The sequence below is a fragment of the Macrobrachium rosenbergii genome, chromosome 55 (assembly GCF_040412425.1).
Source record: "Macrobrachium rosenbergii isolate ZJJX-2024 chromosome 55, ASM4041242v1, whole genome shotgun sequence".
Lineage (NCBI taxonomy): Eukaryota > Metazoa > Arthropoda > Malacostraca > Decapoda > Palaemonidae > Macrobrachium > Macrobrachium rosenbergii.
This window is the reverse complement of record NC_089795.1, coordinates 53,073,942-53,097,126: the sequence shown is the minus strand read 5'-3', so window position 1 is coordinate 53,097,126 and position 23,185 is coordinate 53,073,942. Positions and strand designations below refer to the sequence as shown.

The 23,185-nt window shown below is 39.6% G+C and overlaps 1 protein-coding gene across 2 annotated transcripts in view; it reads right to left on the bottom strand.

Annotated features, from left to right (window-relative positions):
- Nucleotides 1–23,185, bottom strand: part of Dus2 (Dihydrouridine synthase 2) — a 68,791-nt gene that overhangs the window by 23,137 nt on the left and 22,469 nt on the right. For both annotated transcript variants that reach the window (XM_067098534.1, XM_067098535.1), the window contains 4 exons: nucleotides 22,947–23,046; nucleotides 15,325–15,557; nucleotides 6,897–7,041; nucleotides 1,619–1,761 (listed from right to left, as the gene is read on the bottom strand). In XM_067098534.1, the coding sequence (XP_066954635.1) occupies nucleotides 1,619–1,761; nucleotides 6,897–7,041; nucleotides 15,325–15,557; nucleotides 22,947–23,046 (621 nt within the window). The remainder of the gene's footprint in view (nucleotides 1–1,618; nucleotides 1,762–6,896; nucleotides 7,042–15,324; nucleotides 15,558–22,946; nucleotides 23,047–23,185) is intronic.

Genomic DNA, 23,185 nt, shown 5'->3' with positions numbered 1-23,185 from the left:
ACATTAAGAGTATGCAGTGTAAAATTTGAGAAACCAACAGCTAGCGAAGCAATATTTGTCAATGATACCAAATGTGAGTAGTGTACTGTTTATAACCCCCTGTATAATACTGAAGTGTTCCAAACAGTTTAACTATTTCCTTAAGAGACTGTAGTGCAAAATTTAAGAACCCAACAACTAGCTAAGTAATATTTGTCAACAATACCAAATCTGAGTACTGGACTGTTATAAGTTGAATAAGGTTGAGGTGTTCCCAACAGTTTAATTATATCCTTAAGATAATGCACTGCAAAATATGAGATCCCAAAAACTAGCTACGCAATATTTGTCAATGACAGCGAATCCAAGTAATATTTGCAAATGATACCAAAACTACGTACGTCGTGTACTGTTTATAACCTCCTAAATAAGAGTGTGGTGGTCTAAAAAGTTTAACTACTGCTTTAAGAGAGCACATATATAATTTGAGAACCTAACCACTAGCTAAGCAATATTAGTCAATGATACATAAGACAAAGGGCTACGCAGTTCAAAGGAACAAAAGTAGAATGGAAAACTTCGTAAGTAACTGCTAATAATTTCTAGGCAATATAAGCAATATAAAATTCCTTTAAATAACAGATACATGGATAGATAGTTCTTTGGATGAATAATCTGGAATGGTACCCTCTTCCCTATGTCAAACTCGGGTTGCCTCCTTCTTGGTTAAGAAATGACAGCTACTGTAATATGTGTACAGGTGGGCTCACTGGTACCTAAGGGATTGGCAAGTACGTACTGGGGCAACTGCCTGGCATAACAAAGGGTTCTATATGATAGCCTGACTCACACATGATGTGAAAAGGCTCTCATAGCTACCATATTGTGGGGCTGGCTTATGGGAGGTGAGTCTCAATTTGGTGGCGGTTGACTAGTATATGTGCAGCACTAGATTTTAGAGAGTGAAAAAGAAATTCATGCAAGAATAAGGATGTTGATAGAATGGCCACAGCTACAGAAATGATGACTCTTATTGCTAAACGGTAAAAAAACTCAGTTTAATTAACATAATAAAGAAAAGGGGAAGAACATTCTACAGAAATGCCAGTTTGAATACTTACAGTATGGAATTTAGTAAGGAATGAGCAACAGCAAGCTTTCTTGAAAACATGCACGGAAAGATACAACCAAACAAAATTTTATGGCGTCAGACAAAAGGAAAATTATAACAAGGAAGTGGCTGAAATGCTGGTGGATCTATAATGAGGATGAACAGAAAAAGGAATGGGGCATGTCCAAATGTTGCAATGAGAATTTCTGAATGAAACTTTGTGATAACGTGATTTTTGTCAGGACAGGGATCCTTCTAATGAAGCAGCTCTCATTAGTTTTTCAATCACTGCTTCAATCATCTTCACCAGGAATTTGGTCTGAACCTTGTTTGCCCTAAGTGGTATCACAGATTCAGTGTAAGAGGCGTCTCCCTTCATCTGAACATAAAAGAGATCACAGATCAAAATATGCAGCCTTTTTTGTGGTGGTAACAGTAGCAGAAGTGAGTTTCAAAGTCAAGCTAGTCCTATCATATCTATCCATTTAAATTTAATTAAAAAGGAATTCCACATGTTCTTGTACTCACCATATCTCCTGAAGAGTTTGTGTCTCAAGAAAGGCTTTACCTCTAGGCGTGTCTTGAAGTTCTCTTAACATATTTTGAACAGTGTATTTACTGTATGTAAACTGATTATCAAAATCTACACAATATCTCAAATATGTCTCCACCTAGAAAAGAAATAAATAAAAACATGAATGTTCATCACTTTAAACGTTCCTAAAGTTTCATAATATGTTCCTCACTTTCAATTTACAGTAATTTAATCTTTAGGACTATGGAGGAATACACAATTAATTAAGAAGTGATATAGCATTGTGGATGTAACTGAAGTGGTCAACAAAGTAAGGGTGTTTTACATCTTAGAATGCTTGTGGATAATATCATCAAACTACTATCAGCTAATTACTACCTGATGTTGAAAGGATAGATAGATAGATATACAGTAATGTGTGTGTATAGAGAGCATATATATATATATATATATATATATATATATATATATATATATATATATATATGTATATATAATGGAAAACTACTATCAGCTAAATACTTAATGTTAAGACATATAGATGTATATATATATATATATATATATATATATATATATATATATATATATATATATATATATATATATATAGATGTGTGGATATACAGTATATATATATATATATATATATATATATATATATATATATATATATATATATATATATATATATATATAGATACATATATACCAGCAGTTCCTGGTTAACAGCGGGGGTTCTGTTCCCAGCTGAGTGCCGATAAACAAAAATTGTCTCTGGCAGGAACACCACAGTAATTATGGTAGTAAAGGGCATTTACGATGCTGTAACCACCAATTAGAGCCGATAAACTGCTTACCGACACCAACAAACCGCTTACTGTGCTAAAAATCGCTTAGCGATGCCAACATACTGCCTACTTACACCCATAAACCGTTTACAGGTGCCGAAAATCTGGTTAACGACGTCGTTAGCCAAGTGTCATAAAACCGAAACATTGTTAACCGATGCTGCTGATAAAGGTGAGGGCTGCCTGTATGTATGTATATGTATGCCATATATATATATATATATATATATATATATATATATATATATATATATATATATATATATATATATATATATATATATATATATATATATATATATATATATATATATATATATATATATATATATATATATATATATAAATATATATATATATATATATATATATATATATATATATATATATATATATATATATATATATATATATATATATATATATATATAAATATATATATACACACACACACACACAGGCAGTCCCGGTTTACAAAGGGGTTCCATTCTACGCTGTATCATAAGCTGAAAATCATTGTAAGCCAAAAAGCCATTGAATATTGTAAAAAAATCCTAAGAAAATCTTACTTTTAATGCTTGGGTGTATTGAAAACAATGTAAACTGCATTTTTATTGAGTTTTTCATCAAAAACCTCCTAATTTTATTATACTGCCATTTGTAGCATATATATATATATATATATATATATATATATATATATATATATATATATATATATATATATATATATATATATATGAATATAGGAAGGCCCATAAAACACTATTTAAATGTTGAAACCATATATTTCAGGCACTGGCTTGTTGCCCCTGTTCACTAGTAGAATATGGACAGGTGGGAAAGTTACAATGGTATATATACAAAAACATAAAGGTGTGGCCCTAGGCCTCCGATGTTATGGAGAGTGGCGTTTCTTAAGGAGGAGAATGGCCAAATTCCTAGTGGTTTTGGCCTCATTACCTCCCACGTTTGGCGATGGATCTGGCCTAGTCGCATTTCACGGTCATCTTCTTCATGAGGTTTGAGGATTAAGAAATGATGTCATCGATTTCAATGTCCTCCTGACAGGTTCATATTGTTGATTTGATTGATGAGCAGATTCCAGCATCCTTCTTTTATGCGACAGCTACTTTTTGAAAACCAACTCCGCCCCACTCCAGTTAATGACATGCCCTGTATTCCTGATATGCAGGAAAATTCCCGAACTCTCCGATAACGTACTGATCTTTTTGTGCTCTGTGCCAAATAACAAGGGGAAGAAGCCGGAGTTTACAAGATACCGTGTAGTAATTGTCAGGACATCTACGTAGGCGAGACAGGTAGATCGCTCGCGCAAGAATAACAGAGCACAAAAGATCAGTCGTTACGCTGGAGGTTCGGGAATTTTCCTACATATCAAAATACAGGGCATGTCATTAACTGGAGTGGGGCGGAGTTGGTTTTCAAAAAGTAGCTGTCCGTACAAAAAGGATGCTGAAATCTGCTATCATCAATCAAACCAACAATATGAACCTGTCAGGAGGACATTGGAAATCGGATAGTTGACACCTTAATCCTCAAACCCTCAAGGAAGAAGATGACCCAGAAACGCGACCGCCCAGATTCATCGCCCAAGCGGGAGTAATGAGGCCAAACCACTAGGAATTTGGCCATTCTCTCCTCAAGCAACGCCACCTCCATAACATCGGAGGCCTAGGGCCACACCTTTATGTTTTTGCATATATACCATTGTAACTTTCCACCTGTCCATATTCTACCAGTGAACAGGGGCACAGAAGCTGTGCCTGAAATATATGGTTTCAACGTTTAAATAGTGTTTTATGGGCCTTCTTATATTCATATTACACTGTAGTATTACAGGAAAAGACATTCATATATATATATATATATATATATATATATATATATATAAATATATATATATATATGGCACAATAAACTATGAAAATGCACTGTAGCTTTCCCTCATTACCCTAATTTTATATATATATATGTGTGTATATATATATACATATATATATATATATATATATATATATATATATATATATATATATATATATATATATATATATATATATATATATATATACATACATATATACCCTACTTATTCATAGTTTGGTTCACGGTTTCACCTAGCCATGGATTTCTCTGTGGAGACATATATACACACTATTCGCATAAAATTCGCCTATTAATGGTATTTTTTATAGAAAAATATTCACAAATTAGTGTATTTTCATAATTTTCATGAGTAAATGCACTTTTTGTGATAAAACTATTAAAATATTCAGGCATAATTATTTTTAGAGGGTTTTTCGGTATTTTGAACTCTCAAAATAGGCAGTTATAAGCATTTTCAGAGGGGTCAAGTTTTCACGGATTTTAGCTATTTGCAGGGGGTAGTGGTACTCATCCCCCGCGAGTACCGGGGTTGAGGTTCCAACTGGGAAGCCTAACACAAGGACTGGGAAAAGACAGGCATTTAAAGAGCCAATGATCTCTCCTAGCACTAGTGCCCAGCACACAGTGCCATGTACAGTACGTACAACTCTGAAGCCTTGCCATAGCAGCTACCCAGAGTTGTATGGAAAAATTGTAACAAGCTACGTCTGTTCTCCAGCTCACAACTGAGGACATGTCCTAGCTCTTTTGTAATGTATTTTAATTTTTCTCTTTGCTATGTTGCATATCCTCTGAATTACTCATTCAATTTTTACATTTGTGCTTGTGTCCAAGTAACATCATTTCATTTTGTAACTTTATGTGCCACATTAGGTTGAAGTGTAATCCTTTTGAAATGGGATCAGTTACTTGTTTGCATTAGTTGCCTCATTGGCACACTCTTAGTAAAGTAACCTTTGTATTATCTCGAAGTAATTTCAGAAAGTCGAGTAAATCTCCCAGTGGTAGCTTAATTATTTGTAACTATGGGGTTTTAGAAATTCCCCTATTGTATGAGACCTAGGGATGGAACTTCAATTTCAGTAGCTTCAGCCTGAATCTGCCACCCCTACATAAATTTGTGGCAAAAATCATAACGAGTGTGCACATGCCATATGTCCATCCTTGACCTCACCCTAATCCTAATGTATTCAATTTTCTCCTAAGACCTTTTCACTATTCCAAACATGACCTGACTGATGTGGCAGTGCCACATACCTTGCCCGCTTAACCCAGGAAAAGCAGGTAGGGCAACGAATCGTTCATGATTCGTTCCCCCTTCATCACTGAGATGTGACCAAGTGAGGTCACAGCCTCCACTGGTCCCTTGTTGTTGCCTGTGGGCGCCCTCTTGCCCAATGCACATGGAGACAGGTGTGACATTGATATGGCTGGTCATTTCAGACTGCCTCCTGGACATACGGCATGGGAAATTGTGCTAGAAGCACCTACATTAATTAATACAGGTTAGTGTCTGGTTGAGATGGGTCTTGGTCCCTTCTTTATTTCTTACCACCCTCTCCATCCCATTATCCTCTCAATATCCTATTCCTTTCCTCAAGTAAACCTTCCTGCTTCCCTTCATCCCTGGCTATCCACTCAATAACGCCATTTTAAACCTGTTGTGAAATAAGTGATAATTTACGTAAATTAGCCAATATACCCAGGGCACCATATTGAAGCACATGTAATATCATAATTTTCATCTCGTTATATCTAGTGCATCCTTATGCCCTCAATTAACTTGGGCTGTGTAATTGTTTAGGGTAACTGTGCATGCCAGAATAAATATTAATTCCTGCATCTTTCCGTTTCAGGAAGGTGTTGTTTCTTAGCTGTATGTCACTCTACCAAAAAACCCCAACTTTCGCCACGTTGTCTGCCAATCCAACAAGGCCCCTTCCATATCAGTTATAAATTGAACTGTACAGTTAAAGCACCCGTCTAGTGCCATTCATTTATTCCCTTTCATGTTTCAAATCCATGTTAATTGAACTGTTTCACCTTTTTTGTAATTATGTTAATTCTACAACTCTCAAGTTTGAATGGCAACAATCTCCTTTAGCTCTCTCTTTTAAATTCACTTACGGATGAGGCTGTACAATTAGCACCTGGGCTAGATAAATTATCCCCATTAAGGCCTCGTACTGTAACAACATGCACAATTAAAGAGAACATATAATGGTGCACAGTAAGTTCCCACTGCTTAATAAATGTGGATTTATTCTAAGGTAACATCTGGAAAAGGGAGTTATCGAATAATGTATCTGATGAATTAATCCAACATCTATGGTATACCCAGAGAAGGTTTGTGAAGCCAAACCAGCTGAATAAAGCTCCTCTAATTTTTTTTAAACTTGGCCACCTTTCATCAAAAACATCTTGATAAGGTTCTAATATGAAAATATATAATTTAACAATGATAAGGCATCATGAGACAACTCTGAACAGAAAGGTATATTGTACTGACCACCTCATCCAAAGGGATGAAACCCTTTTGTCGTATTACTGAGCAGTTCCACATAGCAGCTCTTGCTAGCATCACACTTGCTGCTCCTGTTTCTATTCTGAACCTCTCGATATCCTCATAACAAGTTATCTCTTTTGAGCCACCACTGAAAAAAAAAATATTGCAAACAATAATAATTTACACCCAACATCATACTTATGGCTACAAAATACTAACAAGGTAAGGGTATTCAAGGTATTCTATCATTATCACATGCAACATCCAACTTTTTAATTTAAATTTCAATATCTTACAACATAAAAATGATATTTTAATGATAAAATAAAGTTTGTTCATACTTACCTGGCAGATATATATACAGCTGTATTTCTCCGAAATCCGACAGAATTTCAAAACTTCATGCACACGCAGTGTGGCCAGGTGGTTAGTACTCATTCCCGCCGCTGGTGGCGGAATCGGAACCATTCCCATTTTCTATTCAGATTTTCTAGTGCCACTGTCTCCTGAGGGGAGGTGGGTGGGCACTATAATTATATATATCTGCCAGGTAAGTATGAACAAACTTTATTTTATCATTAAAATATCATTTTGTTCATGAAACTTACCTGTCTAGATATATATACAGCTGAATCCCACCATTGAGGTGGTAGAGACAGAATAGGATTTAGGAAACAAATAAATGTAGGCGTTGAGCCTGGTTTCCTTACCTGTTAGCATAGCTGACTTCGAGGTTACTGTCACCTGCCTGCTTCTGCTTTACCTTACTAGATTTCCAGCAAGGTAGGGACCTATAAAGCTGGTGAGATTCTAGATGACCTGTCCACTGGGCGAGACCACAATGGGACTAGATCATATGACCATACTGAGAGGGAAAAAGAGCAACAACCAACCACCTGACCGAGCCTAACTAAGCCATTGAACCTAATATAGGCTAAAGATTGGGACGTCCACATCGGTGGCCACCCAACAACCGAGAATACAAAAACCAAGATTAAAAATACCACCTAACCCCTAAAGGATAGGATGAGTATTGCCCTCTTCTCCCAACATTGTGTCTGCGAAACGTGGTCCCAGCGAAGAACAGTCCTCAAAGTTGACTTCACATCTCGTAAGTAATGCGTTAAAACTGAATTACTCCACCAGAAGGTGGTACCCAGAAGATTGTTAAGAGACATGTTCTTCTGGAAAGCCACGAATCGTGATGGCTCTCACTACGTGAGCTTTCACCTTAAGAAGCCTCATGTCATCTTCTTGGCAGGAAGAATGAGCCTCTTTGATAGTACTTCTTAAAAAGAATGACAGAGCATTCTTGGACATAGGCAAGTCAGGTCTTCTAACCGAACACCACAGATTGTCCGGCCAGGCCTCGGCTTTCTTCGTCCTGGCTAAGTAGAATTTGAGAGCCCTGACAGGGCACAAGACTCTCTCTGATTCTTGTCCAAGAATCTCCGTCAAACAAACTTGATTTCAAACGTCTTGGGCCACAGGTTTGAAGGATTTTCATTTTTGGCAAGAAAAAATGGACTTAGGAGCAAAGCGGCATTAGGACCCTAAAGCCAATGTGCTTGCTAATAGCCTGAACTTCACTAACCCTCTTTGCCGTCGCCAGAGAAGTTAGGAAAATCGCCTTTCTAGTCACGTTCTTGAGAGAAGCAGAAGACATAGGTTCAAAAGGACCTGACATAAGAAATTTCAGGACCACATCACCCAGGTTCCAAGGAGGAGTCATGGGCCTAGGAACCTTAACAATTTCAAAGATCTCAAGAGATCGTGGAGATCCTTGTTGTCGGCTAAGTCTAGGCCCCTGTGTCGGAAGACTGCCGACAGCATACTTTATAGCCTTTAATGGTAGAGACTGCCAGTTTTCTTTCTCCCTGAGATGTAGAAGAAGTCCGCTATTTGAGGGCACAGAGGTCGTAATTAGGAAATCCGCTGCTCTTGCACCATCTCCTAAAATTGGCCCACTTCGATTGATAGACTGAATTAGAAGAGGTCTTCTGGCACTGGCGATAGCCTTGCCATCTCAAAACCCCTCGCTCTTGCCAAACTTCCAGATAGTCTGAATGCAGTTAGACTCAGAGCGGGAGGTTTTTTGTGGAATCTTAGGAAATGGGGCTGCCTGAGAAGATCTACTCTCAGGGGAGTGTCTTGGGAAGTCACAAGGAAGGTCATGACCTCTGTGAACCAATCGCTGCTGGCCAAAAAGGGGGCTATTAAAGTCATCCTTGTTTCCTTCCGACGCTGAGAATTTTCTGATCACTTCTCCCAGGATCTTGAAGGGAGGAAAGCGTAAAGATCTAGGCCTTTCCAGTCCCAGAGAGGGCATCTGCTGCTAAGGCTCCCGGATCTAAGACAGAGGAGCAGTAAAGAGGAAGCCTCTTTGTTCTGGACGTCGCAAAGAGGTCTAGGGGACGTCCCCACAACTTCCACAGATCCAGACACACCTCCTCGTGAAGGGTCCATTCTGTCGGCAGAAGTTGATGCTGCCGACTGAGAAGGTCCGCACGGATATTCTCTATCCACGATGAACCTTGAGAATTGTGATCCCCCGAGCATGAGTCCAAGCAGGATCTCCTGTGCCAAGTAGAACAGGAACGGGGAGCCAGTACTCCTGCTTCTTGAGGTAAGCTAAGGCTGTGGTGTTGTCGGAATTCACCTGAACAACTCGCCCTGACACTCGATCCTCGAAGAATTGGAGGGCTAGATGGATAGCTCTAATTCTTTGAGATTGATGTGCCAGGACACCTGTTCCCCTCCCCAGGTGCCTGACACTTCTTCCCCTCTAGTGTTGCTCCCATCCTTCCCGGGCCAGTCGGAAAACAACACTAGGTCGGGGTCTGAAGACGTGAAAACGCCTCCTGCCAGTAACAAGGGGTCGACCACCACCACCTCAGGTGAGTCTTGACAGACGGAAAGATCTTCAAGGTCTCTTCCAGGTCCTCCTTGTTCATCCAGTTCTCCGCTAGGAAAAACTGGAGCTGGCCTGAGATGAAGTCTTCCCAGGGAAACAAACTTCTCCAGCGAGGAAATGGTCCCAGCAAACTTATCCATTCCTCACCGAGCATGTTTCCTTCCCCAGGAGAGACGAAACTTTTTCCAAGCAATGTTGTTGACGTTCTTGGGATGGATACGCTCAAAAGCCACTGAATCCATCTGAATCCCCAGATAGACGATGGACTGAGTCGGGATCAGATGGGACTTTTCTTTTTGTGACTAGAAGTCCCAGGGACTTCTCAACCAATAAATTTAGGTCCTCCAGACACTGAGCTTGGGAAGAAGCTCAATGAGCCAATCGTCTAGGTAGTTTTCGAAACGCGGATCCCGCCAAGTGAAGCCACCTCGCCACATTTCTCATGATCACTGTGAATATCATGGGAGCTGTGCTGAGACCAAAGCAAAGAGCTCGGAATTGGAAGACTCTTCCCCCCAGTACAAACCTCAGGTACTGTCTTGACTGAGGATGTATGGGAACATGGAAGTATGCATCTTGTAAGTCCAGAGACCATCCAATCTCCTGGTCTTAGAGCTCCGAGAACGGACTGTGACGTTTCCATCTTGAACTTCTCTTTGACAATGAAGCGGTTCAGTCTGCTTCGTCAGTACAGGTCTCAACCTCCGACTGTTTGGGACTAAGAACAGTCGGTTGTAGAACCCTGGAGAGCTAGATCCTGAACTGGCTCCACAGCTCTTTTTTAGCATCTGCTCCAAAAGATCTAAAAGGATCTGTTGTTTTTTTCCCAATGGTAGGAGGCGACAGATCCTTGGGTGACGTACAAAGGGGTGGCGAATCGAGAAAGGGGATCTTGTAGCCTTTCTCTAGAACTGACGGACCAAGAGTCCGCCCCTTTAAGCTCTCCAGGCTCCATAAAATGAAAGTAGCCTGGCTCCACAGGTGTCTGGAGGAGTTGAAGATCACTTTTGCCCCTGGGCTTGATGGGGCTGCTCCTCTGGAAAACCTCTCCTCGTGGGGAGTCGATTTCGAGGAAGAAGCTCCTCCACGAAAGGGGCTGTTTCTTCTTGGAGGATAGAACTGGCGAAGACGTAGAAGGGACTGAAGGACATCTAGACGAATGGGCCAGTAGGTCCTGCGTTGCCTTCTCCCAAGACTGGAAGCAAGATCCTGATTAAAGGCTGGGGAAGAGATGGCTCGACAAAGGCAAACAATAATTCAGCCCTTGTGGCGGCGAAACTGACTTGGAGGTGAAATTGCAGTACAAGGCCCTCTTCTTCAAAAGACCTGTACAAAAATGGGAAGCCAGTTCCTCTGAGCCATCCCTGACGGCCTTATCCATGCAATTCAAAACACTGGATAGCTCCCCCAGGCTGATCGAGTCGGGGCTTCTAAACTTGAGGTCTAAAGCACCCAAGCACCAGTCTAAGTTGAAAACTTCCATAGATCGGAAGAGTCCTTCAGATGATGGTCGGTCTCGGACATCGGGCCCACTTAAACCTAGCAGTCGACAGTAGGGACCTCCTGGAAGCGTCGACAAGGCTGGCGAAGTCTCCTTGAGACGAAGAAGGAACTCGAGAACCGACGCCCCTCACCTGTCTCATACCACATGCCCGCCTTACCGCAAAGCTTAGAAGGAGTGAAGGCCAAAAGAAGTCTTGCCTTGCGTCTTCCGTTCCTCCATCCAGGCGTTAACCTTCTTGAAGGCCTTCTTCGAGCCAGTGAAGAAGTCATCTTCACAACCCCCGGCGTTCTCCTCGCTTTGGAAGAGGCAAGCTGCGAAGGAGGAGAGAGAGAGCCAGGGTTTAAACTTATCACCAATAAGTCCTTAAGAAGACCGGTTAACACCTGGTAGTCGGAAGACGAGGAAGCGAAAGGTTGATCAAAACCCGCAGGCTCAGAATCGCCAGAGACTTCTCCTTCATGAATGGGCGAACCACGAGAATCACAAACAGCTTTCGGGGAACGAAGGCCTTGAGGTCCGATACGGAAGAGGGATCTACTCTTCCCTGCAGGATCAGAATGCTCTGGAGCGTCGGCGACCGACTAAAGAGGCGCCCTGGCGGCGTCCTGGCGGCGCCCTGAAGAGCATCCGATCGGGAGCCCAACCTAAGCGTCATGCTGAGCGTCCTGCCAAACGTCCTGTGCGGCAGCGAGAGAGCGCCCTGACGAGCAGCCAATGAAGAGTCCTGGATAGCTGCTTGCGGCGTCGTGGATGATGGCGAGAATCACGAGAAGGGAACTCGTGAGCTGTGAGGACGACAGGGCGAAGAAGCAGGAGATGGAGACGAAGAAAAAAGAGCAGGAGACGGGACTTGGACTTCTTAATGGGGAGCCTCAAGTCCTCGCGGCACGCACGCCGGTTCTGATTCCTTCTCGGCCAGAAGAGAGGCCAACTGACGACTGCATATCTGAAGATACTCTTGGAAGGAGAGGTCTCATATCCAGGAGGAGAGGAGAACCTTACAGGAAGAAGAGGGGCGAGGGACGCCTTCTTCCCTTACAGGAGCAAGAACAGCTCTCTCCTTAGAGCGACTGGCCTCCAAACGCCCTCCTCTGACGACGCACGGGTCCTCTTTCTGTGGCGGGAAAGCTTCAAAACCCGACAGACGGAGAAAACTGACGTGAAGCGTCATCTCTAAAGCTCCTCTTCAGTGGGCGAGAGTCCCATGAGAATTCCAACCCCTCACGAGGGGAGGACGCCTCGGAGGACTAAAAGCAGTCCTTAAGGATACGAGCGAAGCACGATCCTTGGCAGCCTGGGAAGTGACAACAGGAACTGCCGAAGGGACGTCAGATCGGGTGGGAAGCCCCGTAACCTCTTACGGCTTCGACATGCCTTCTCCTGAGTCCTGGGAGTCTGACAGAGGTCCAGGCCTAGAAGCATTATGGGGGCCGATCTGACGCCTCCGACACTAGAGGGAACACTACACTGCACAGCACTTTGAAGCGAAGACACTTTGTTTTTCTAGAGCACGGATGGTGTTCATGATCTCCGTCAGGGCCAAACCCCGCAGACACAACCTCAGGGCCCAAAGGCAAAACCACAGGGACAGGTACAACAATGTCTACATTGGGGTTATCAGGTGAAGAAATAGAACCCTGACTCTTACACACACCCTGGAGGAAGACCTCCTGATCCTGTCACGCTCTAACTTACGAACATAGGAATCATACAATTTCCAGCTCGCATCAGACAAAGGCTCACACTCTTTGCAGCGATCATTGATCAAACATACATGCCCCTACACCTCATGCAACTGAGTGAGGGTCTCACCGGCCTTCGGTAGCCTCACCTTGCACTCACTCACACAACATACTCGAAAGCTAGCAGAACTAGTACCAGACATCATTCAAGAGCAGTCAAAAGCAAAATCATAAACAGTCCACAAAAAGCGTATGCCAATCCACAAGCCAAAGTCAAAAAACCAAAAGTCAATAGAATACTCAAGTGGAAAACTATGCAAGTTAACTAAATCCAGAGGGCGGAGGTACTGTAAACAGATGTTAACAGTACGGGCGACAGAGAAAATCTGAATAGAAAATGGGAATGGTTCCCGATTCCATACCCAGCGGCGGGAATGAGTGCTAACCACCTGGCCAACTGCACTGTGCAAAGTTTTGAAATTCTGCCGGATTTCGGAGAAATACAGCTGTATATATATCTGACAGGTAAGTTTCATGAACAAACCACATTGTTACAAACTCCTTTTGCTTCCCTATTAAGCTGTACAAATTAGTTCCCAGGGTATGAAAAATAAAGCTCTACAGTATATATACAGCTTGTATGATACTTTCACATATTTTCTGCACTATTCTTATCTTTCACCATTATAACTGATACCTGTAACTTCCATCTTGAATTTCATGGGATATTGCATTCTTCTCCTGTATATATTGCTGAGAGTCATTCCTCAATTATTACATACTAATATGGAAAAGGCTAAGTCTAACATCAGAAAAATCTAAATCTATATATATATATATATATATATATTTCTGTATATATATATATATATATATATATATATATATATATATATATATATATATGTATATATATATATATATATTGTACAGTATACAGTATATGTATGGATTTTTCTGTGGAACCTATCTCCAAATTATTTGTGGATAATAAACCTATTTGTGGATTTTTTCATTGAGCAATATTCATTAATTACTGTATTTTCATGTTATTTTCGTGACTAAATACTTTTTTTATGATAAAATTATATACTAATTTTCATATATTAATATTATTTAGGAATAACATGTTCTTGTTTACTGTAATATTAATATAAACAGCAAAATATCAATAAAATTTATTTTTTTAGTGCATATTTAAATATTTCTTATCTCAGGAGGGACCTTATAGTGAACTGTACAGTTTGGACCTCCTTATAGTGAACCCTCCTGGTGGCTACAGGTCCCTAAACTGGTTATCTCACCTGGTACAGCTACACCGCTCAGAAATTATATTGAAATGTTAAAGCGATATGTACTGAAATATTAAAGCGATATGTACTGAAATATTAAAACGATATTAAAGTGATATTGAAATATTAAAATCACAATTTTTTAAAGTAAACTGTATTTTCCCTAACTATACAAACCTGAGGTCCTTTACATTAGGAATTACTTACAGCAAAGCTGGAAAAAGCCACTGAACTTTCAAACAAGGTGGTTAGGCAGTTAACTACCGTCCAGTTGTAAAAGGGTACTAATCTAAGATGACTTAGGATGTTTTGGGATGATGGTTTGGGGTGTATTTTTGTTTGAATTGCTATTAAAATTGTTTTAGTACGATAATTTAAGGTATATTTTTGTTTGAATTTGAACTACTAAATTAGGCAGTGAACTTTAAAATAGACAGTTACAAGCATTTTAGTTTAAGGGGCACAGGATATTTGGCAGTTATAAGCATTTTTGGAGGGGATTTTGCATTTCTGCAGTAGGTTCTGGAACCTATCCCTGCAAAAAGTGGGGAGCACTGTATGTATGTATGTATTTATGTATGTATATATATATATATATATATATATATATATATATATATATATATATATATATATATATATATATATATATATATATATATATATATATATATATATATATATATATATATATATATATATATATATATATATATATATATATATATATATATATATATATATATATATATTTGCATATACAGTATACTACACTGAAAAAGCAAAGCACTCTGAAGAAGGGCTTACATGTTAGTGTTATAACTGCTGCAACCAAAATACAATATACTCAGAAAGAAGCAAGTCCAAAAGCACACACTTCGTACTCAAATTAACTGAAACCAAGACTTACCATACTTGAGATTACTGAAAATTTATGATAAAGTTTATGATAAAGGTTAACTTATTTCATATAAAAAACTAACTTTCAAAAGATAATTTTTAAAGTTTCCTAATAAAATGTCTGAATAAAATATCTTACTTTGCAATAACTGGAACAGTAAGAGCCTCTGCCAATTTCTTAATAACATTATTGTGATTGGGGTTATTAGGTCTCTCCTCCTTAGTGCGTCCATGAACTGCTATTGCTGCTACCCCACATTTTTCGATCATTCTGCAAAGCTCAAGAGTACTATCTGGGTCTTTCAAGAGCCTTATCTTGCAAGTCACAGGAATATTAAGCCCTTTAACTAAAGTGGTAAGTATTGCTTTTACCTGTAAAATACATGGATTATTACTTTATACTATATCACAAAAGAAGGTCAAGAATTCATCAGTAATCAATTTGTTTCTTCTGCATTTTTTCCATAACTGTAAATACCTTGTGAAAAACAATGACTGTAAGTATTTTTTGCAAACACATTTTATGATTATGTACAATAGGTATACAATACTAATACAATATATTCCAAGGTTTACAATATTTAAAATAGTCTTAATTAAATAATCATAACTATGGAAAGGAAAAAATAATTTTTCAAAAATATATTTTTTTACATAGCCATCAGTTTACATTTGCCTTTCCTGCCCTCTGTCATCTGAACCAAGAACAGGGAGTGTAAGGTTGGGTAACATGCCCTTCACATGTAAACTGCTGGGTTTATGTTGTTTTATATTGTCATCATTGCATCCTACACCGTGTGAAACAAACAGCCTCTTTGAAATTCTGCAATTCATGTCTTTGCTTTGTACTCAACAAATCTCCGCCCTTCTTTCTAACAGTTCTTATCCAAGAGGGTCTGGGTCTAACAACTCTTCTGGTGCCTAGGGAAGCTCAACTGCAACTATCACGCACTATTCTCTCAGGGGTTAAGCACAGGACATGCCCAAGCCATCTCCATCCCTGAGATTATTTTACTTACATATGTAACTTCCGTATTTCCCTTATTAGATAATTTTTAAATCTATCCTGTCCTCTGAGTATGCAGAGAATTGTTGCAATGGTTTCATTTAGATGATTCCATGAAGGTATGATAAAATACTATTCTAACAACTAAGAAAAATACAATTACTATTCAAAAGGTAAGAACCAAACAATGTTCTTTTTAAAATCACAATTTTTTAAAATAAACTGCATTTTTCCTAACTATACAAACCTGCGGTCCTTTACATTAGGAATTACTTACAGCACAGCTGGAAACAGCCATTGAACTTTCAAACAAGGTGGTAAGGAAGTTAACTATCGTCTGGTAGGTGGGAGTCCCGCCTGCCCAGATGTAAACATCCCAATTTGCCTTTCAGCCCCGGTGTCAGATTGAGGTGTGGCATGAGTGATTTGTTCCTACATGACATTCAAACCATCAGTCCTTTACATTAGGAAGACTCACTGGTTGGAGGGAGGAATCGGAGTCTCTAGAACTAACTGGAGTTCGCCACACCTGGGTTCCCTCTCTTCCCTTGCCTTTAATGGGGCATTCAGGAATAGCTTTCCTTTTCCCCTGATAAACATGGCTCTGTCTGTAACTAAAAGGGGTGTTGTTGCTGCTATGGTTGCTGTTATTTCATCCCCTCCCTGTTGATAGGGACAACTGGAGTAAAAAATAACTGGGAAGTAACAGGGGTTCTTTGGTTTTGGGGGAGTGGAACTCTAAGAAATGTTTATTCCAGTGTTCCAACTCACCTAGCAGGGAAGGTACATTACAGTTCTGTTGAAAGGCTCATTCTGTGAGTTCCATTACACTAAACACCTCATTGAGGTGAAATTTAGGAGTGACATGACTGAGCCCACCAATGCCTCTCTCAAGGTCCTGAGGCAACATTATATAAAAATCATCGAGTGCTCCCCCATATGGAATGCCTAAGTTTCTTAGCAACAGCAGCCATAACACTTCCAGAAGACTGAGAGTCCCCTTTTAGTCACTTCCAGGGTAGTGGTAGAAGTTAGAATGGACTGGGGGCAAAACCTTGAATGGGACTCAGCAGTGGCTATCTAATCTGAGATCTAACCCACAGGGGTGGCTAACTGCTAGGTAGCTACATCCAGTGAGAGCTTTTTCTGTTGAAAGGAAATACAAGGGTTGCCCATTCCATTACAGAGTTATCATATGGCTGAAATAAATGGCTTTATTTCTACAATTTTTCACTCCCAGTAACTGCAAAGTTTTGAAGTTCTGCCTTCAAATGCTTTACCCTTTTAAAGGTGAAGGGGCAGAAGGCCAGAGCCACCTAGAGGGGAAGCTGATTCTCCAGGATGGGATACAGTACTATATAGCTTCCCTGAAGCAGAAAAAGGTGGTTTCTATCAAACTGTCTCCTTCAATGGATTCTGTCCTCCAATAAAAAGAGGGACCAGGTATCATTACATGTGGGGGAAGCAGGCTCTGACCTAAATTTTCATGTTCCATCTCGATAATCATCTTTTGCTCACTAATAAATATTTACAAACAGTGAGAAAGGATATGCCAAAGATTTTTGGTTACCAAAGTCCAAGCAGGTTGGTGCATTAAAACCAGTCAGTACTAAGGGAGCAAGAGAGGCACCACTCTGGGAGTCAAGATACAATCCTAATGAGGAATTAAGAGACTGACTCTTCTTCAGCTTAGCCTTGGGCTTCTTGGTGGCCTGCTCCAAAGACCTCACACTTTCTCAGCAGGAGTACCCACCTCCATTTGGATGGCTTTCAAAGACTTTTTAGTCTCTCACTTCTAATGGGTTAAAGTGATTCTGTAACAGCGTCCAAAATTATATCCATATTCTTGAAAGGAATCTTCAATAATATCCTGAATATAATGGCATTCCTTGATACCATGCAAGATCTCCTTAAGGATCTCCCTAAACTCCACTTAGCCATCAGCTGGGATCTTATAAGGAGCATCTGAATGGATGGGTAGACTGAGGCTGCCAAATTTGTGCCACTCGACAAAGTGGGAGTCTCGCATTAAGGACTATGTAAAGCAATTCCTCCAGAATAGTTTCTTTAGATGACAGCTCTGTGATTTAGTTTTTAAGTAAATTCTAATATTTATTTTTTCTCATTTAAACACAAGTCATCTTACATTAAAACCGTATTACACAAATATCGGATGCACTTACAAAATGGCACAACAGATGGCTCTGCTTCTGTTGAGCACTTATATACTTGAAAATAGATGGCTCTGCTTGCAGCTATGTTTCTGTTTTGCAGCCTTTACTTCTGCTTCCTCGTTGTGGAGAAAAAGAAAATAGCCTCTACTTTGTGTTATCCCAAAAGAATTCTAAGCAGTTCTCCTAGCTATTGCAGTTATAGCATTTATGACGGTTATTGCTCCCTCACCCGTCAACACCTAATCTGTAAGTTGCCTTTCAAGAGCATATTCTTTAGTAATTCCTAACGGACAACACTGCATTAGGCTAGAAGTCCCTTTATTGTCTGTGGTAATACAGTTTGTGACTGCAGTGCAGTGATTTATTACTGACAAAATGATATCCAGATCCCCTACAGTCATAATATTATCTTCAGTTCCTGTTAGTTAACGTAATTATGATTACTGTATTCAGAACCAACTAAGCTAAAGTGTTGTTAGAAGAACCAAATTTTTTTTTCACAGTATAAGGTGTATTTTTTGTACTTTTTATATTGTTACCTTTTTATCAATTCTATAATTGACATATTGGCATTATTATATGCTAACTGGTTCCTTCTGTTCTCCAGAGTACAGTATTCACTTTCAGGGACTGTAAGCTTTTGATGACTAACCTGGGAAGTTTGAATCTACCACAACTTTCTTCAAGATTGGGAATCGAAATAGAATTTAATGCAATTAGAGATCTACCATGGTTTTATTCAACTTTCATGCAAAATATTTTTACATTTGTAATTAAATCATTTGACATAAATTAAAAAAACAAAATTCAATGATTATCTATCCCCATTCATTTAATTAATTAGTTTTCTATTTTGAAAATAAAGGCAATTGATTCTCAAGTATTCAATGTTTTCAGAAAAATAGCAACCATATGAAAAAATTCAATGGAAGAGTCAGGATCCTCTTTTGGAAGCTTTTCCTCGTGTGAGAAAATGCCCGGTGCCTCCAGGTCTCCTGGGTTAAGTAATGAGAGCTGTGGCTTAGTCCACATCTTGCCTGTCATGCAGAGCCTATCCCAATTAATGACTTTTCTCCATCAGGGAAGTCATACATGAGCCTTTTGATTTTGCCGTCTTGGCATGCTTACTCAGGGTGGGAAAAAACCCATGCTGCCAGAACTATACTAAGATGTACTTCCACACAAAAACCCAAACACTGAATGAAAGAATATTGCAAAATAACAAAATTCCTCGAGAACACTTTCTTATAAGAAAAATAGAGGGAACCAAGGAACATACAAAATTGCAAGAGCACTCGAACTAACACTTTAAACGACAAAAGATACATGATCAAGGGACATCCAGGAGGCATGACAATAACCACATTTAAAAATGAAAAGAGAATATATTAGTATTATGAATCACTATTTCAAAAGTAAACTTACTGCAACGTAGCATTTGGTGCAAAGGGATACAAGGATAGGTTTGCGGCCTTGTATTACAAATTTGGGTTGATCATAGGTCTCTCATTCAATTTCATCATGGGATGGGGGTTGGCATTAATAACAGATATCTTGAAAGCTGAACAATCACAATTTACTCTTCTCCAGTTCACACAAAATATTACCCTTAATTTTTTCAAGTGATAACAGGACTAAATGGGTTTGCTGAGATGTTAACTACTATGCCACAACAATCAGAGGTGTCAATTAATTTATAAATGTCCATCACAACTTGGCTGCAACATCTCTCACAAATATATTCAACACATTACCAGACATGTAAATGGTTTCTTTCTTAGCTGAAGATAGTACCATGACTTCAAAGCATTCCAGAGCTGACCTGCTGAGCTAATCAAAAACACCAGACACAAACTTATCAACAAAATTACAAGAAATAATAAAGGCCACACAGTAGAGGAATTATGCCATGCAAATTTTTTTCTAGTAAGTTAACAAATCAGTATTCCCTTGATTATCCACAAATACAACCAAGGCACTTGCAGATATCGTAAATTTGCAAAAAACAGTAAAAAAAAAACTCTATGGCTGTAAGTCAGCAAGTTTGTAACCTTTTTTCTCTATTTTGTCACTACATAGACATGAATATGCTTATAAACAACACAGAATACACTGTACAGTACTGTACACAAAATTAAAGCCAAAAACTTCTCACTTGGAACAGTTAAAGACTTGCGAGGAGGGTTTACAAGTCCTTCCCCTCCTCTCCTCTACCTCCTGTTCCTCCAGGAGGTGACAAAGTTGCAAGTTGGTTGGAAGAAGGGCTGAAGTGACCAGATGGTCTTCAAGACAGCAAAGACACATCAAATTCCTTGCTAGGAAACCTCGCAGGTTAACAAAGACTACCAAAGTTTTTGTTTGTTTCCAAGCTGACTGACTGAAGAAGTGGAGGGCAATGGCTTGGATGCATGGGTGTCATTTCTGTTCTCCTTCAACAAACTCTGAAGTCTTGGTGAAAGAAATGTGGTTTTCCATCAGCTCAATGAAGTTGTCCAAGATCCTCCTCATCTCTTTGAAGTTGGGGTTGTGTTAGCACTGTTGTTGGTGATGTTGTCTTCAAGGGCTTCCTCCTCCATCTCACCAGCAGTAATTGCAGCACCTACCTTGTTATCAGACATCAGCTGAAGCCAGGATTGCCACCAATGCCATCCGGCCACTCTTGTGTATCCTCGTGGCAACACTATCGCCTCCCTTCATGAACTGGGTTATGAAAATCATCATCAAAACCTTGGAAGTAGATCAGGTCTTCTTACCCCTTCAGGATACAGTTTCATGCATGCTTCAAGGTCTGCATGGTGATGTCTTTCCAAGCACCTGCAAAGGTGTGGGTGGCAGATTTCTGTGAATACTTCCACAGATTCTGCCAAGTTTATTCTCCCTATGTATCCAAGCCTAGCTCCTCCCTCTCATCCTCAAACGTCACCCTCACCTCCTCTAAGAACTTCCTCTGGTATAGGTGTTTTGCAGCATGGACCATGGTCCATCAGTTGTATGAATGCAGTCATATTAGGAAGCAAAACCATGACCCTAATACAAACATCTGTCACAAACCATCTGGGTTACACAGGATGAGCAGGTGCAATGTCGATGAGAAGCAAAGCCTTCACCCAATGTCTATCAATGCCAAGTTGTGCCTGATGGTGAACAACCTCCTTACAAAACTGGTTATGGAACCAATTGGAGATGATCTTGGCAATGAATCAAGTGTTTGCTAAATGATACCAAATCTCTGGGAGACTATCCACCAAGCCATGCAGAGCATGAGGTTGTTTGCAACGTCTGGAGAAATTCCTCCGTTCCCTCCGCAGAAGCATCCAGGGCTTTGCCATAAGTCTTGCTGTTGGAAACCCAAGTCAAATTTTTAATTGAAGCAGACAACCCTCAGAGGCCATATATTTTATAACCCCATGCAGACCAGTGAACTTCAACTCGGCACCATGCGCATGCACTCCAGCTGATTTCTGCTTATGAAACCAGTTCAAGGTCAACTGCTTGGCCATAACCCTGCAGCCTTCACCTCTGGAAATCTTCCCAAAGTCAGTCAAGTACTTCTTCAGCTTATCTTTTGCACTCTTGATGTCCTGCAAGGTAGACAGAGCTATGCCATACTTGCCCATGATACAGGCCATGAACCGGCGTGCCTTGATCCTCTTGCCGATTTCCAGCTTCTTCTGTGGGGTCAACACCTTTCTGGTCCTCTTAGGCAGTGATGGGGTCATACACAGAATGCATAGCTGCAGAGACACTCACAAAAGCTAAAAAGTTAGATGAACGCATTGCAACACGAGGTACCACACAGCAATCACCTAAAACACGATTACTGAAAAATGACATGCAACTGTACAAAGCTGCAGCTTGTCTCAAAACTAGTAAGTTAGTGTCTTTGCAGGCAGCCAATGAGAGATTTAAACTTCTATGATGTAATCAAGATGCATCTCTATCAGTCACTCAAGGACAAAACAAATGATGTTGCTTATGAGCCAATAACAATCATGAAAGCTCCCAAGCATATGAGAGCCCTCCTACCCACAAAACTTCTAAAATGTTAATGTAGTAATGATGCATCTCTATAGGGCACTACAAGGTAATAAACAAAATGACATTTAATGACCTTTTTATGATGTTGGTTTTGACCCAATGACAGTCGCAAAAGCTCCAGTCTAACCCCCCCACACCCTTTCTCAGTGTGCTATATGAACTGTTAACAGCATCACCATCACATTTTTCTGCTTGTGCAGCATTGCATACCAAGTAGAAGGCTTTTTATTAATTTTTATATTTATTTGGGGGGGCTGCAGTTGCATGCAGATAATGTCGAGTTGTGGAGAGTGCATATGTGGATAATCAAGGGAATATTTTTCATTTTACAGTAGCACAAGAACAATACAAAAACTCTACAAGTATAAAACAGCAAATCATACAAATGATAGAAGATTAAACATACAATAATTTTTAAATGCTCAAAATTCAATGAAAATATAAAGAATGAAGTATGCATAATATAAAAAAACAGTTATATATGAGGCTACAAATGGCATGTCACATCTAAATTCACTACACAAATTAAGGAAAATTACTTACTTTTTCTGGTTGAGTAAGAAGTGCTGCTCCCATACCTCCTTTAATGCTAAATTCCTTGGGACATCCCATGTTGACATCTAACCCTGCTACATATGGTTCCCTGAAGAAAAAGCCAAAAAACTTTATCAATCTTACGACAATGACTCATCAAAGGAGGACTGGACCCGAGAAGCTTTGAGACATCTTAATAACATATCACAGAAGTAGGAACAATTTCCTGAAAATATAAAATTTTCAAA